The 15,880-nt window shown below is 41.0% G+C and overlaps 1 protein-coding gene and 1 long non-coding RNA gene across 5 annotated transcripts in view; one reads left to right on the plus strand and one right to left on the minus strand.

Annotated features, from left to right (window-relative positions):
• LOC140910482 (uncharacterized) overlaps positions 1-15,880 on the minus strand; it is a 126,197-nt gene that overhangs the window by 24,847 nt on the left and 85,470 nt on the right. The gene's annotated exons all lie outside the window — the stretch shown is intronic.
• GLRB (glycine receptor beta) overlaps positions 5,025-15,880 on the plus strand; it is a 77,183-nt gene continuing 66,327 nt past the window's right edge. For 2 of the 4 annotated variants that reach the window (XR_012158604.2, XM_073341458.2), the window contains exons 1-2: positions 5,103-5,183; positions 7,249-7,403. Coding sequence is in view for 3 of the 4 variants with exons in the window: in XM_073341458.2 (XP_073197559.1) it covers positions 7,282-7,403 (122 nt within the window). In the remaining variant the exon portion in view is untranslated. Of the gene's footprint in view, positions 5,184-5,332; positions 5,511-7,248; positions 7,404-15,880 lie in introns of those variants that run through there. The other 2 variants (XM_073341455.2, XM_073341456.2) reach the window with 2 other exon arrangements.

Below are 15,880 nucleotides of genomic sequence, written 5' to 3' on the forward strand. Positions count from 1 at the left end.
CTAAACATCACTGAGGGGCCCTCAAGTACTCCAAGACACCTGAGAAGACACATGTCCTAGCTCCAGCAAATAAAAAGGGAAACTCTTAGTAATATGAATGTCTGTTATAACCAGAGCACACTCTATTAGTTTTGACAACCATGCAAGTTATTTAATTAATTAGCACCAAGAAGATGGAACTGTGGAGCATCAAACATGCATAGTCTACTGCAGACAGTTGCGCCAGCCACATTGACCATGGTTGATGGTTTTGCGGTAAGCATTGTTAGGGCACTTCCTACACTTGGCTCAATCCTGTAATCCCCAAATCTCCACAGGTAGGGTCATGGTATTCAGCCCTTCACATGTCAAGGGAGAGTGTGAGACCATGGTATGCTGGGGTGTTTTTGTTCATTTTGGCAACATGGCTAAAAAGCAGGCAACACTGCTTCTGAATATAATGAGTGATTGAAAGAAGGCCAGACCTGTGAGAGATTATGACCTTTCGCACAAAGTCAAACCCAGGGGTGAAAATGAGTCGGTATAGGCCAGTACTGCATACTAGTAAGAACCCGCACCGGCCCATACCCAGTTACTGCAGCAGCAGCGTCTGGAGCCCTGGCCCTTTAAATCAACACGGGAGCCCCGGACAGCATGGGCCATGCGGCATGGAAGGGCTGGCTGGGGGATGCTGACCCCCCCAGCCCCGCCCCTTCCGCCCGAGGCCCTGCCCCTTCTGGGGGCTGGAGTCCCCTCTCCCCCTCCCCCCACCCTGTACCGGTAAGTGTTCTCACCCCTGGTCAAACCATTTTATGTTCAGTATTTGGTGCTGACAGTGTACATGGAATGTCTCTAGCCACTCCAAGTCTGCAAGTAAGAGGGTCCAGGTTTCTGACTCAGAGAGCAATACAGGTAGTACACAGGTTTAATAGATCCTGAACTTTGTCTCAGCCAAACACATTTTTAAGTCCTTAAGCCACACCTGGATTTCATGCAGGATGTGAGATTTATTCATCGAAGAACATTGGGTTTGCGGTGAACATCTGAACACTGCTTACCACCTAGGTAGATAAACTCATCACAGCTCTTCCTGTTACTTGACCCTGTCTTCGCTGGGGTTTACTGCTGGCCCAGCTCTGAGATTTTGGACTATGATTTTCAACTTCATATTGTGAGCAGCGCCTTGGAGGATGAGGCTGAAATTCTCTGACTTCTCTACAAGCAAGGCATCATTGGCATAGTCTTGGACGGTGAACACATCTTGACCAACCGTGATTCTGTGGTGTGGCATGCTAAGTACTAATATCCACTTGATAGCTTAACAGAATAGTGCTGGGGCAAGAATGCATGTCTGCCACACACCTGAGGTTGTGTAGAAATGCTATGAAAGCCATGAATCAATGCACACCCTTGCACCAGGACCAGTGTGAAGATCATGCATCAGGTTTAGCAGAACGTCTGGAACACCAATTCCTTTAAGTACTAGCCAAAGAGCTGACCTGTTGACTGAAAACAAAAAGCTGTTTCATGTTGATTATATGCCTTGTGAAGCAGGCGGTTAAATTCTCAGTGCAGCTCTGCTAGAAGCTGGAGGGTAAGGACAGCGTTCATTGTCAGCTGCCCAACAGTTAAATATAATTGCTGTGGAGGATGATGTCTGTTAACGAGGGACTGCATCCTACCAAGGAGAATGTGAATGAAAACTTTTCAAGGAACCAATATCAAGTAGATCGGCCTGTAGTTGCCACACTTTGTATGAGATCCCTTGTTCTTTTACAGAGATGCTGTCTTTCCATTCTTCTGCTATTTTGCCTGATGCCCACACTTTTAAGAACAGTTGATATAGGCTGATGCTCACTGGTTCAGAGGCACCTTTGAGTGGCTCAGGAGGAATGCCAGCATAGAATCATAGAATCATAGAATATCAGGGTTGGAAGGGACCCCAGAAGGTCATCTAGTCCAACCCCCTGCTCGAAGCAGGACCAATTCCCAGTTAAATCATCCCAGCCAGGGCTTTGTCAAGCCTGACCTTAAAAACCTCTAAGGAAGGAGATTCTACCACCTCCCTAGGTAACGCATTCCAGTGTTTCACCACCCTCTTAGTGAAAAAGTTTTTCCTAATATCCAATCTAAACCTCCCCCACTGCAACTTGAGACCATTACTCCTGTCTCCATGTCCAGTCTGTAAATTTTGGATGATCTTTTGTACTTCCTCAAGTGTCAGTGAACAGTGGAGCACAAATACCATAATACCATTCAGCAGCACTGTGTCTGGAGTTTTACAAATGTTTATACATTAATTACATTCATCACCCCTAATTTAATTTGCATACATGAGCAAATCTGCAGTTTGCATGTAGTTCCTCAAAACTCCATAAAATTTGGAGGGGACATGTTTTATAAAGAACAAACAAAATATTCAGCTGATATTTGCTACCTTTTTTGTCCGCTTTTTATCTAAAATGTTTTTTAATTAAAAAAAGTCTGACCAGCTGTATTATGTAACCATCTTATAGGGTTCAAGGCTGAAAGACCTATTAGGCATGTGTGACTAGTGGGGCTTGGTCGAATAGAGTTATGGTCATGGAAGAATGAGTCATGTACTTAGATCTATCAACATTTATTTTGGTACAGTAGTTTTAGATGAGAATGATCCTGCTAGGTGTCTAAGACAGATTCCATAATTTAAGCAAATAGAATTGTAGGTCTTATAAAAAGTCTGATCATTCACCATGTTAACAAAATATACTTCAGGTATGATAGTTTGTATTATTGTTTAGACAGGGAAGAAATCGTGCAGACTTACAGCACCTAAGTGAGAAGGAAAATAGATAACTTTTGTGCTAACCTTACCCTGAATTTAAAAATAAATCTATTGGATTTCCTTATGTACAATTTTAAAATTAAATTTATAATATTATATGTAGAACTGACTTGAGTCCTACAGATTGTTTTGAATTCTTGTACTCTCACTGAAACAAAAATTTCTTTGCCTACTCTGTAACATCTACAATCTTAAACAGCACATTGGTTCTGGTTGAATAGACTGACTTATCCAAGTTGTTTCTTTCCATTGTGAGAAGAATTTGTGGTGTTTTGAAGATAAAATTGATCTGATTTGAACCACTTTGTTGTGTTTTCTTTTCTTCCCTGTGCTGGCAGGGCTGCATGTCAAGGAGACACATGCAAAGACCAATTCATTTGAGTTTTGACATGTGTTGCTGAATGAGGTTGTGGAGATGTTGGTAAAATTCTGATGGGTACAGAGCAAATATTAGAAAGTACCGCAAGCATTTGATATATAGCAGCAAAGGAAAAATCACCAGAGCGTACCCACACTCACTTCCATTACCACAGGGCACATTCTGGTGTGTGTGGAATACCCTTTTGAATGTGCTCACCCTCCACTAGCACCCATGCCTCATAGCACAGCATGTCTGAGGGATATGACACCCCTCAGAATGTGCCCATCAATACATTCTCATCTCTTATAGCAAGACACATTCTAAAGCATATGCTCAGCAGAATGTGCTTGCCCTTCCACTAGCATCCATGGTCCCTTGCAAGGAACATTCTGAGTGGCATGAGGCAATCCTCAGAATATGTCATTCTGTAAACCATGGATGAAGAGTTGAGGATGGGCACACTTTGAGGAATATTACATAATATTGAGAATATGCCCTGCAACCAGGAATGGTAGTGGAAAGGTGCCCTGCTAAGGACCATGATGCTAATGGACGAATGGACTTGTTCTATGCTGAGTCTACTTAGATGACTAAACTTACTCCTGTATGTGTTTCCATAATTTGGCCTTAATGCCCCAATTTTGCAAGTATTTATGCACTTCATTGGAACTACTTATATGGTTAAAGTGCTGTGTGTGTGTGTGTGTGTGTATGTTTCAGCAGGATTGGGGCCTTCCTTTTTTTTTTATAAATGATGTCCCTTTCTATTCACTCTTGATTTATAATACAACTAATTTATGTAATAATTAGAAAAGATTTTATAAAATAAAAGTTACAGTATCGGTGAGAGATGCAAAATTACAATGATCTTTGAAACAGAAATCCTTGCTTTTTTTCAGGGGAATTATACCGGTTTAAATGGTATGCTCTGTCATGCTGTCTAATGTCCAAAGCTCCTCCAACAAGAATTTATCATTATAATTTTTATCTGCATTATGGTAGTGTCCCAACTGGAACTGGAACCATCTGTGCTAGGCACTTTACAAACACATAGGAGGATATAGTCTCTGTGATTTGTTCACATAATCTAAAACAAAAAATGACAAAAAGAATGGGCAAACATGCCAGCAGAATGAGCAGGGTGGTGACATATATCTTGTAGTTCAAGATTATTTCTCCTTATTTATTTACTAAAATTGTACTATATTACTGCTCTTGCTTATTTTAATTTTTCTTTTTATCCCTCTATTTTTAAACTATATCACTTCCCCCTTTCCCCCTATTTTTAAAATGGTATTTACTGTCCATTCCTATTCCATTTTCTCTACTTTTGTGTAGTTTCTATTTCCAGTGCCTGTTAATTGCCCTTTTCCGTTTACTTTGGAACCCCCTTGGATACTTACTCCCACCCCCATATCCCGAACCAGTGTTTCACCTCACTACCTGACTTCTGCTGGGAATTCTGCCCTCCTGTAGCCCTCATGTCTCACAGTGGGTGTCCACTCTCCTCTATATCTGAGCACTCAGGGATGCCCACAAGAGCAGGGGATCTGGTTGGGGCGGGGGGAAGAGCGAGCCTCGCGTTTTACCCCCTGATCCCCTGTTTTTTCCCCTGCCGGAATTCGAGCGGTGATGCTCACAGGAAAGAGCAAATATGCGTCCTTATCCCCTTCCCTCTCCGCTCCTAACTATACCGCTCCCGCCCCGCATTCCCTAGGGGAAATGAGCACTCGGGGAAACTGAGGGGCTCCACTTCTCCAGGGCACACAGGCGCTGTGCACATGCTCACGGGGGTGAAGTGGGGAGGGGGGGGGGAGCATTTTGCACATGCTCAGTAGGGGACAGGGCGCATTTAGAGGCAGGGTTCATTTTGCCACGGCTGCTGGAGGAGGTGCTCGGTCCGTCGCGGCTCTGCCATGGCGCACTGCTGGTTCCCGAGCCCCCTGCGGCTCTAGGAAAGGGGTGGGGGGAATCGGGGGCTGCGGCGTCCTGCGCTCCGGCGGTGGGGGGCGCCCTGTGGTATGTACCGGGTGTTGGCAGGGTGGGCCGTGGGGCTGCGTGCGTGCTACGTTGGCCCGGGCGCGGGGGGCGGTGGAGGAGATGCTCCATCATCCCCGTTGGCCCAGTGAGTCCCTGTCTCCGGGGCCCCTGGGCACTGGGCGCGCTTGTCTCCTCGCGAAGCGCCTTCAGTCCCTCGGCCGGCACTGGGCAGCTGGTGGAGACGCCGCTGCTCGCGGCCGTGGGGAGCAGGGAGACGGGGATGCTGCGCGCGGGAGGCGGAGGACGGGGAGCCCCAGGGCTGGGCTGGCAGAGGCCGGCGGGGCGTCGCTCGCGCTGCTGTTGCAGGTGGGGTGGCTGCTGCTGGAGAATGGAGGGCCCGGGGAGCCCCTGTTGTCGCTGGGTTGGTGGTGAGTTTAGTGCAAATAACCTGCCGCTAGCAGTGTACAAGACCAGGGGCGCTGGAACAGTTTGTACAGTGAGGGTGCTGAGAGCCAATGAATCAAACTGGAAACCCTGGATATAATGGAAACCACTTCAAGCCAGGGGGTACTCCCCCCCCCCCGCATCCCTAGTTCCAGCACCTATGTACAAGACCCACAGCTGAAGGGAGCCCCAGCCCCAGAGAGCTTCCTGTGGTTGGAGAAGGAGGCCATGGGGAACCCCCTGTTGCTCTGCTTGGCTGGGGGAGGAGTAGAGTCACTGTTGCTGTGATTGGAGAATGGTGTGGGGTGCGGGGGGAGGTAGTTTACTGGGACTCGATGCCATAGTTAGCATGTAAGGATCCTTTTATGTGCATTTTGTAAAGCTCTTCAGGAGCCTCCAATGAAAGATCCTATATAAATGATTATTATTTATTATTACTATCGTGTATTAATGCTGCTTTCTTTGAGGGGAGGACAGTTTTCTAACTGGGAGAGAGGACAGGAAGTCCCTGGATGCTGTGTATGAGTGATGGTAGTAAGCTATCCCTCATCCTCCTGCTGCTGCTGGGGCTGAGAGTCAAGAGACTGCTCCTGCAGCTGCAGAGGTATCAGAGCTCTGCAGCTGTTGCTTGGGAAGGAGATGGAGAGTCCCATATCTTGTAATTTGGCAAGGAGCCCCTGCTGCTGTTTGCTTAGGGCATAAGAAGCCCCTTCTGTTGTTGCTTTTGGAGGGTGGACAAGAAGCTCCTTCTGTTGCTGATGTTAAAAGGAATATAAATATCCTGCTGCTTCCAAGGGAGAGAGAGATGCAACTACTGTTTCTAAAAAAGAAAAAAAAAAATCTATAAAGTGCTTCTGTTGCTCTAGGGAGAAAAGGATGGAAAAGCTACTTGTGGTAGTTAGGACACAAAATGCAGAGGAAAGCATAGTATTCTGTAGGTTATTGGTCACCCTTGATAATTACCATGTTCATTATAATCTGTAATTTCTGTAATACGTGTGGTATATTCTTTGTTGTCTAATGTATTGTATTTGAAAGCTATTCAAATATACAATCCCATGTAAGAGGCTACACGTGCAATTTTTATTCACGCTTAAAATTTAGATTAATGGGACTACTTGGGTGCATTAAGGTTACAGTATGAGTCCCTAACTTTGTGTCTTGTCTATTAATGGTAAATTTGTTGAACACAGTGGTTTAAAATGAAATATGAAATTCTTATGATCTCAATACTTGGCATATTGTGGAGCATGCTCTGGCATATAAATATCTCTGGGTGAATATGGTGGGTTTTTAGAGGGGGAAGTCTACCCATGTCAGGTGAGAATTCACAGGCCTCTTGAGTTAGGGCTTCCTTTAGAGAGTTTAAATGTATTCCTCCAAAACACAGCAACAAAAATATGTTTATATCAATTTATTGTGTATCTCCTAACTATCATACAGTCTATCCATGTACGTAAATATTGGGAGGATACTTAAAACAAACACTATATCTCATTTGTAGCCTAGGAGCACCTCTCTCTCGAGATAATTTGTTGAGCTGAGTTTTCTGTGATCCTTGTGTGTGAATGAAATATATTTGTTTACTTCCTATATGTAGATAGTCCCATTTTCCATAATTAAGCCCACTAATATAGCCCTTTTTTCTTATCTACCATAGATCAGCTGTACTTCTGAGACTTATGCCCTCAAGATGAAGTTCTTACTGGAAATTCTCTTTTTTGTTTTGTTGTCTTTATGGGTTGAAGAAGCCTATTCCAAAGAGAAATCTTCAAAGAAAGGAAAGGGGAAAAAGAAGCAATATCTCTGCCCATCGTATGTTCCTTATCTCTTTTATACTTTTTGTGTGACAAGACTGATGGATATTATCTTCCTTTTATCTGAAGAGATTGCATACAATTATAAAGTGGAGCCTGATTTTTCCTGTTGAAAGAATATAGTTGTTTAATAATTTTTTTGTGGGTGGGAAGGAGAGCAAGGGCTTTTGGTCAGTATAATGTCTTAAGGCATTCGTTTTCTGCCGTAGACTCCTTTGGATTTCATTTCAAGTGTCATGAAAAAAATCTGATGGCAAAATGACTTTGTTTTTAATTGTGATTTAGAAAGTTGTGATTTCAGTCCAATACCCTCAGATTTTTGCAGAAATAATAGAACAGACTTATAATTGTGTGTTGTCTAGCATCAGATCAAAAATATACTATTAATAAAGAGGGTTTCAAATGTGGTATTAAAATCCATTTCCTGGATATGTAGGTTTTGTTCCAGCCAAAAAGTAATGCAGCTGTTCACGTTCGTAATGTATTGGTAATGCAACTAGTGTCTTTAACATCTCTCCATGGATAAGATGTAAATATTTATTTTATATTAAACTAAATACCATTGATGGTTGCTGTATTAGATGAACTGACACATGCCTTTTTCGAACAGTTCTACTGATGAAATATAGAACTTGAAAGTTATTAATTGCCCAGTTGACTATAAAGAGATCAGTAGCAGAGAGCATATACAGTAAAACCCTTAGTGAAAACCTAAGATGATTTCATTGTGCAAAGACTCCCTATTTTTAATTTCAAAACACTTTAGTTGTATTTCAACCTCTAGAATGGCATAACAGTTTTCTCATGGACAAATTACCCTTTGTCATCTTTTGCATGATGTGATGTGAAGACTCCAGTCAGGGACTGACAGGGTAGAATGGGTTACCACTAAATATAGAAAAAACATGCTGTAAATGCAGAGATTGCCAGAGTTAAATGGTGAGGCTAGAGGCCATGCATGAGCTACCAGAGTCACCAGTTTAAAAATCAGTATTTTACACAGTTACTACATAGGGATATCTGAGATATTGCTGTCACTTTGTGTTCTTCTGTGCTAAATGTAGACTTTTTAACCAGTGTCATTGCTTAATGCACTATAAGAAAGAGGCAGGAATTAGGGGACATATCTTCCTGGGGAAAGAGAAAGGAAATATTAACTGGAAAAGCCATTATTGTTTTTCTTTTAAATGCCAGACACAAACACTGGTTGTATATACCCTTTTTGAACTCTCATTTTGAACAATGGCTATAGTAATTGTTTGTTTATTTGGTATAGGATCAGAAACATCAATCTATGGAAGGATTTATTTATTTATTTTGTTATTTTGATTGGGTTCCAAAGAATTGGGTGCTGGTCAGTTGGATTTGGAACTCCTGAGTTGTTAGTGTCAAATATGACCAGGGATCTCCTGAAATGTTACAGGTAGATTTAACTTTTTGTTCGTCTGCCTTTTTCTTTGAACAATTGTCAGATGAACAGTATGCCTCATTGATTTGATTTAAGAATTTATTACAGTATTTAGAATCCTTTGATAAAATGTTTTTACGTCATTGTAGAGAGGTTGTTTAAGGAAAACCTGAGGCTGATAATAATACCTAACTTTTATATAACGTGTTTCATCAGTAGATCTCAACGAACATTAAAAAGGAAGTCAGTATCATTATTCTTATTTTATAGAGGTGGAAGCTCAGGCTTCAGGTTATTAACATAAAGGTAGGCCCAATCAGATTTTCTAAAAATAAACAAAGTACCCATATTTGGCATATCTTAAATTCAGAGACTCACAGCCAATGGGATCCTAATGTTATAACAGTGGAGGAGTTCCTGTTGGACTAGTTAGAAGACATCGAGAACACCTCTAATGTCAATGGGTGGTGAAAATAATATTTAGAATTGAGGTAGAATGATACCTTGCTCTGAATCTGTGCAGAAATATTCTCATATTCTATTTGCTCTTGTCCTGATAAGAAAAGATGATGACTCAGCTATGAACATACCAGTTTCTGCCAGTTGATTCCAAAATCCTAAAAAATACATAGTCTGTGTGAGTTTGCCAAACCTGAGAGAATTTAGATTGTGAGCTCTGCAAAATGTCTGTGCAGGTCTATAGACCCACATAATCCTATAAAAGTTACACACTACCTGTTGTTTCCCATAATGTCCCTTAAACTGCATGATACAGATTGGATATTTCTTTAGTTGATGACCTTGTATATTGTAGAGTTGTGTTTTGTTTGTTTGGGGTTTTTCTGTTTTGTTGTTTGTTTGCTTTTTGCTGATGACATAGTTAAGTCTTTTTGTTCTTAATACTTTTTACCTGGAAAAATTCAGGGAATATTGCTTCTTCCCGCCAATAAATTTAAATAAGTAACCTCTTAAGGGCTGACTAAAATAATCTCAAAGGAGTGATCTTTTCATAAAGCTGGATGAGAATGTTGCTTGAAAAGCGAAAGGAAATCCCATAAAAGATTAAATTTATTTGATGTGAAATATTATTGTATTCTTTATTAAACTAATATAATTTAATATTTAAAATACAAATTCCTAGTGAAAATATGCTTAAATATATAAAGTCAAAATGTTCATCTGTCTTCCATTAGCCCTAGCCATTAGTGAAGGAAAAAATTTATAGCTTATTATAATGATCTACTGCAGGGGTTCTCAAACTCCATTGCACCGTGACCCCCTTCTGACAACATAAATTACTACATGACCTTGGGCGGGAGGGGGCTCGAGCTCCGCTGCCCTGTGCTGAAGCCCTTGGGAGTAGGGGTTGGGTTGCAGTCCTGGGCCCCAGCAAATCTAACGCCAGCCCTGGCGACCCCATTAAAATGGGTCACGACCCACTTTGGGGTCCGGACCCACAATTTGAGAACCACTGATCTACTGTGAACTATGAACAATGAACTATGTAAATCACAGTCCTAAGTCATTCAGCTATTCTCCTAGGAAAAATTTATACTACATCTGGGACAAATATTTGGTTACTTTGATTGGAGAGATGGTAATTTAGTACAGGTAATTTAACACTGTAAAATGGACTATTAATGAGGGTCGTCTTTAAACTTTAACACCAGGTTTCTCTGTACTATACAGGCAAATATGTTAGTATTTTCCCCATTTACCTGCACCATTCCCAGTGTAGTAGCTGTCAGCCAAACACTACTGTCCCTTGTGAAATTGACTAGTGTCAGCATGAAACTGCCAGATGGGGGGTGCAGAGGAAAAAGGTTGCATTAAATTCATTTTATTATTTACAAATGTTTACTGGAAACTAACTTGTTTTGCAAACAAGAAAATTCTAGTTTCTATCTAAGACAAACTCTAGTCATGATTATTTATGATTCCTTTTTTTCTGTGTGTTTTATTTGATTACACAATTGGTGAGTAGTATGATGTGTTGCTCTCTAGTCTGTTTGGATCTGAACCAGTTTACCAGTTGTTTTTTGAAACAGTGCAGTCTCTTGTTTCATTAAATTGACACTTAACAGGTTATCCTTCTTGAGATTTAATGCTTATGTATAAACCTATAATGATTATAGTAGAATAAGGCTGCTGTAGTGTCTGACCCTTGAATATTTTCTGATTTAAAGAACAAATTGATATATTGGAATTAAAAGGCCATAATAGGGAGCTCTGCTGTATAAACCTGCAAAGAATTCCACAGATGGGGAATGTGTTTGTGAAATGATTTGACATAAACTCTTGCTCAAGGAACTACATAAATCCCATTGTCTCCATTGTTCACTAAGTGGAGGTGACTGCATGCTTGTGGTGTGTCTGCTGCAATTAACCAGTAGTTCAGGTATAGAAAACACGATGAATGGATTTGTGAAGTGAATCTGTGATTGCCACTGAAAGCTTTGTAAAGACCTTGGGTGTTGGAAAGATTTCAAAGAGAGGAACACTGAACTGACAATGGTTTCTAAGTAGTAAAAATCGTAAAGGGACACTGTCCTGTTGATTAAGGCACTAATTTGACCTACCGTATATACTCGTTCCTTAGCCCATTTGTTTATAAGCCGACCCCCCAAGATGGATAGGTAAAAATAGCAAAAACTGTATGACCCTTTCATAAGCCGACCCTTTCATAAGCCAACCCTATATTTCAGGGGTTGGCAAACTTTGGCTTCTGGCCCGTTAGGGTAAGCCGCTAGCGGGCCTGGATGTTTTGTTTACCTGGAGCGTTCACAGGCATGGCGCCCCTCAGCTCCCAGTGGCCATAGTTTGCCGTTCCCAGCCAATGGGAACTGTGGGAAGTGGCACCACTTCCTGCAGCTCCCATTGGCTGGGAACGGCAAACCACGGCCACTGGGAGCTGAGGGGCTCTGTGCCTACAGAGGCTCCAAGTAAACAAAACGCCCCCACCCGCCAGTGGCTTACCTTTATGGGCTGGGAGCCAAAGTTTTTCAACCCCTGCTATATTTTAAAAGCTGGCGTCACAAGAAACACTCAAAGTTTTGCTAGAATTATTTTAATGTTATCTAATGAAAAACTTGTTGTTGTTATAATAATAACTAAACAAATATGTATTCACCTTCAAAATTACAGTCAATATTTAAAATCAGTAAATGGATATTTAAAACAAGTAACTTAGAACAATATGAGACTTTAAAAAGTCTTAAAATCCTTCAAAGTCTGAATCAGTCTCTGATTCACCAAACAGTTCATTAAACTCGGCTTCAATCACAGCTGCACCTGCACTGTCATCGTAGATGTCAGCAGTGTCGTCTTCAGACTCAGATTCCTTCTCATCATCAGCCTCTGTTTTGTCATCATCAAATATGGCATCCTCCTCTGACCTGTTGAGTGCATTGTTGATACAGCATTTCCTAAATGATTTTTCTGTCATTTCCGAAGGAATGGACACCCATGCGTCCTTGATCCACTGGGCGACCAGCTTGATTTCGGGCTTCATAAGATTCCCACCTTTTGTCAACTTCCCCATGCCTGAGCACATCCATTCAGACCACATTTTGTGTAGCCTGTCTTTAAAGGGTTTGTTCAGGCAGACACCAAGCGGTTGTAGAACTGAAGTTAAGCCTCCAGGTATTACAACCAAAGTAGTTTTCATATATTTGGCCACATTTTTCACCTCATCTGTCTTGTGTGCCCTGAACATGTCCCAAACGAGCATAGCAGGTTTCTTGAAAAGTGCTCCTCATCTCTTATTCCATACTTTTTCCAGCCATTCAATAGTCTCACTTTCATCCATCCATCCATCCCTTTTCGTTTGCACGTATGATGACACCAGCAGGAAATTTCATGTTTTTAGGCAAAGTTTTTCTTTTAAAAATAACAACAGGAGGGAGCTTTGATCCATTTGCCAAACATGATAAATCCACCGTAAAATGGATTTTTTTCGTGGCCAGTGGTTTTAATTAAAACTCTTTTTTCACTGACACAGGTTACTGTTCTGTTGCTCAGGAGATCAAATGTCATCTGTGTTTCGTCCGTATTTCCTATTTGTGACAGTTCAAATGCATATTCCTTTTGATATTTTATAATAAACCTTTGGAAAGATTCGATTTTTTTTCTTCCAGATCTCTCGGCAGGTGTTGCGCTATCTTTGTTCGCTGACGAAGACAGAGACTATGACGGTTCATGAAGCGAGTACACCAACCCGCTGATGCGACAAACATTGATGGCTTTACTGACTTGTATTTGTCGTCTTTCGACATTTGCAGAGCATGCAGACGAATTCCAGTTCTAGTGACAATGTACCCATTTTGTCGACATTCAACAACCCAATTATTGAGATCTTTCTCCAGCTCAGGAAATGAAGCGCACCTTGTTGGACACTTTTTCTTGCTTCTTGGCATGTCTTTTAGTGTTGTTTTATTTTTCGTCATTGTCTTACTTGCTTCTCATTGATACAGAATTCACGAGCAGCGGCGCAATTATTGTTTGCTTCTGCATGTTCAGCAACTTTAAGTTTGAACGCTGCGTGATAAGTAGACCTTTTTCTTTTGATTTCACTGTTCATTTTAAATACTAGTATGAAAATAGATTACTATTATTATTGTTGTTATAGGTTTTGTAGGACTTTATATAGGAATGTCACCTGCTTTATCACTGTCAAAGTATTATTGTTCTTTGTTTATTTCAAAGCAGCCTTGTAGAGTGGCATGTCTGTGGGGATAACAGGCTATTTCAATTTTTAGAGATTCCATCGATTCTGCACGTTATATTTTCATATTGTCTTAAGACTTACGAGGTCCATTGGTAGAAATGCATGAAGAGATCAAATTACACAGTCGTGGACTGACACCAGTGCTATAGTACCATCGTTCATTGTACTTTTCTGATTGGCTTGTAAGTCATAGCATTTTGTGAAATGCCTGGGTCAAATGTCATGCAGATCTGCAGCACTGCTCTTTTAGTATTCCTTTCAAGCCAATCTAGTCCACTAAACAAGCCTTTGCAACTTTAAAAGGCTGCAGTATTGACATTAATAAATGGGGCAGCAAACTTTGGCTCCCAACCTGTCACGGTAAGCCGCTGGCAGGTTGGGACGTTTTGTTTACCTGGAGCATCTGAAGGCATGGAGCCCCTCAGGTCCCTGTGGCCGCGGTTCTCCGTTCCCAGCCAATGGGAGCTGCGGGATGAGGAGCGCCACAGGGAGCTGAGGGGCTCCATGCCTGCAGACGCTCCAGGTAAACAAAACTACAGTGTCTTAGATATTCAATGCAATGATTCCATAGAGTTTAAAATCATCAGATTTTGGTGTAGACCCGTTTATAAGCCGACCCCTGCTCTTTAATGATGCGTCACTGATTTAGCAAAAATATTCGGCTTATGAACGAGTATATATGGTATATTATAAAAGTGTTAATTAGGTGGGAAATGTTTATCATATTAAAAGTATTTATTTAATTTAAAAATTCATTCTTGTCACAGAGAATTTCTTTAAACTGTTCTTATTTTGCAGAAACTGCCAGAGGGCAAAGGAGCACAAGATAACTAATAAATGTTAGACATAGATATAAGTATTGTATGCGGTTGATGATGGATAAGTATGTGTAGATGGGCATCTTTGAGACTGAAATTCTGTAACCTGCTTCTAAGGTTTGTTCAAAGCAGTCAATCAAGTAACTTGTTTTTTCCCAGTGTACATTCTTCTCAGTTCCCTGGTATTTCTGGTTAAGGCAAATTGAAATACATTGAGATTATTGCTCTAACTTGTAGCCTTTTTTCCAGGTATTCTCCAAAATTCTCGTCTGTACTCAGTAACCCACATCAACCCCTTCTGAAGCTGAGAAATAGCCCCTTTGAGCCTTTCAGAGAATATAACTTCTGCCACTGGCCAGACGCAGAAACTCAGAAAGATCAGAGAAAACAAGGTCCAATAAATTGATTATTTTAAAAGAAAACAAATACATTTAAAATTTTAAAATGTTAGTGGAATTGAAGATTTTTTAGGTGGCTAAAAAATGGAATTATTTGAAAATTTATCCTAGAATTTTTCTTGGTGAACTACCGGTCCACAAAATATTCCTTAAATAACTAAAAGAAAAGTAGAGAATGCATCTTGACTCTACAGAACCTCTCTGGCACACCACACAGCAGTAGAAAAAATAACCTCTTCTTTCCTTACCTGGTATCTATCTGGGTACTTATTTGGCTCCATCACTGCCGTGTCTGAGCACCTCCCAAATATTTAACTATGGGGAGTGTGGCAGGGAGGGAGAAGGATGAGCAATAATCTCTCTGTTTTTTCTTCTTTCCTAGCTTGTAGCAGAAATAGTTTGCTAGTTTACAAGGGTTTGGGGGTGAGTTGCTGGGGGTGTAAGTAAAATTATGAGGAAAAGCTAAGTTGAAGAAATGAGTTGTGTATTTAGTTTTTAAAGTTGTGAGGTTTTGTAGCCCTTCTGAAGATAGGTAAGCTCCATAATCTAGATCTGGCTCCTGTGAAATTCCATTATCCACATACTCATAAGCCTGCCCTGTTGATCAATAGTTTCATTGTTCTGGTGGCACATGGCTGTCATGGGAAGTTATGGTAACTAAGGGATAGCTGACCTCCCAGGTAGCTAGTGACAGTCCCTGGAGGGCATTCAGTATCAGGACATCCCTCTATTCAATGGGGATAGGCATTCTGGAGAGTAAGGGGATAAAATTCTGTATAAACTGTGCATTGTATCATTTGTGTAAAATATTTATACTGTAATATTACACATAATAATCTGGGCCCATTTCTGCAACCCTCACTCTGAGTAGTGCTTGCTCACGTGTATGGCTATACTGCATGTATTTTGACCACTGATGTGATTAGATACTACTCCATGTGAGTAATGGTTACAAAATCTGTCCCTGTATTTCATCCTATAGTTATTAGTTTAAGAAACACTTGTAACTTCCCCTGGAAGTCTGTCCTACAATATAACCATATAAGAAAAATTTTAAGGGCTGAATTGTATTCTCAGATCTGCCAAATGGATCTTTAAAAATTGACTAAAGTATCTCCATTTATA

This window comes from Lepidochelys kempii, chromosome 4, assembly GCF_965140285.1.
Source record: "Lepidochelys kempii isolate rLepKem1 chromosome 4, rLepKem1.hap1, whole genome shotgun sequence".
Classification (NCBI taxonomy): Eukaryota; Metazoa; Chordata; order Testudines; family Cheloniidae; genus Lepidochelys; species Lepidochelys kempii.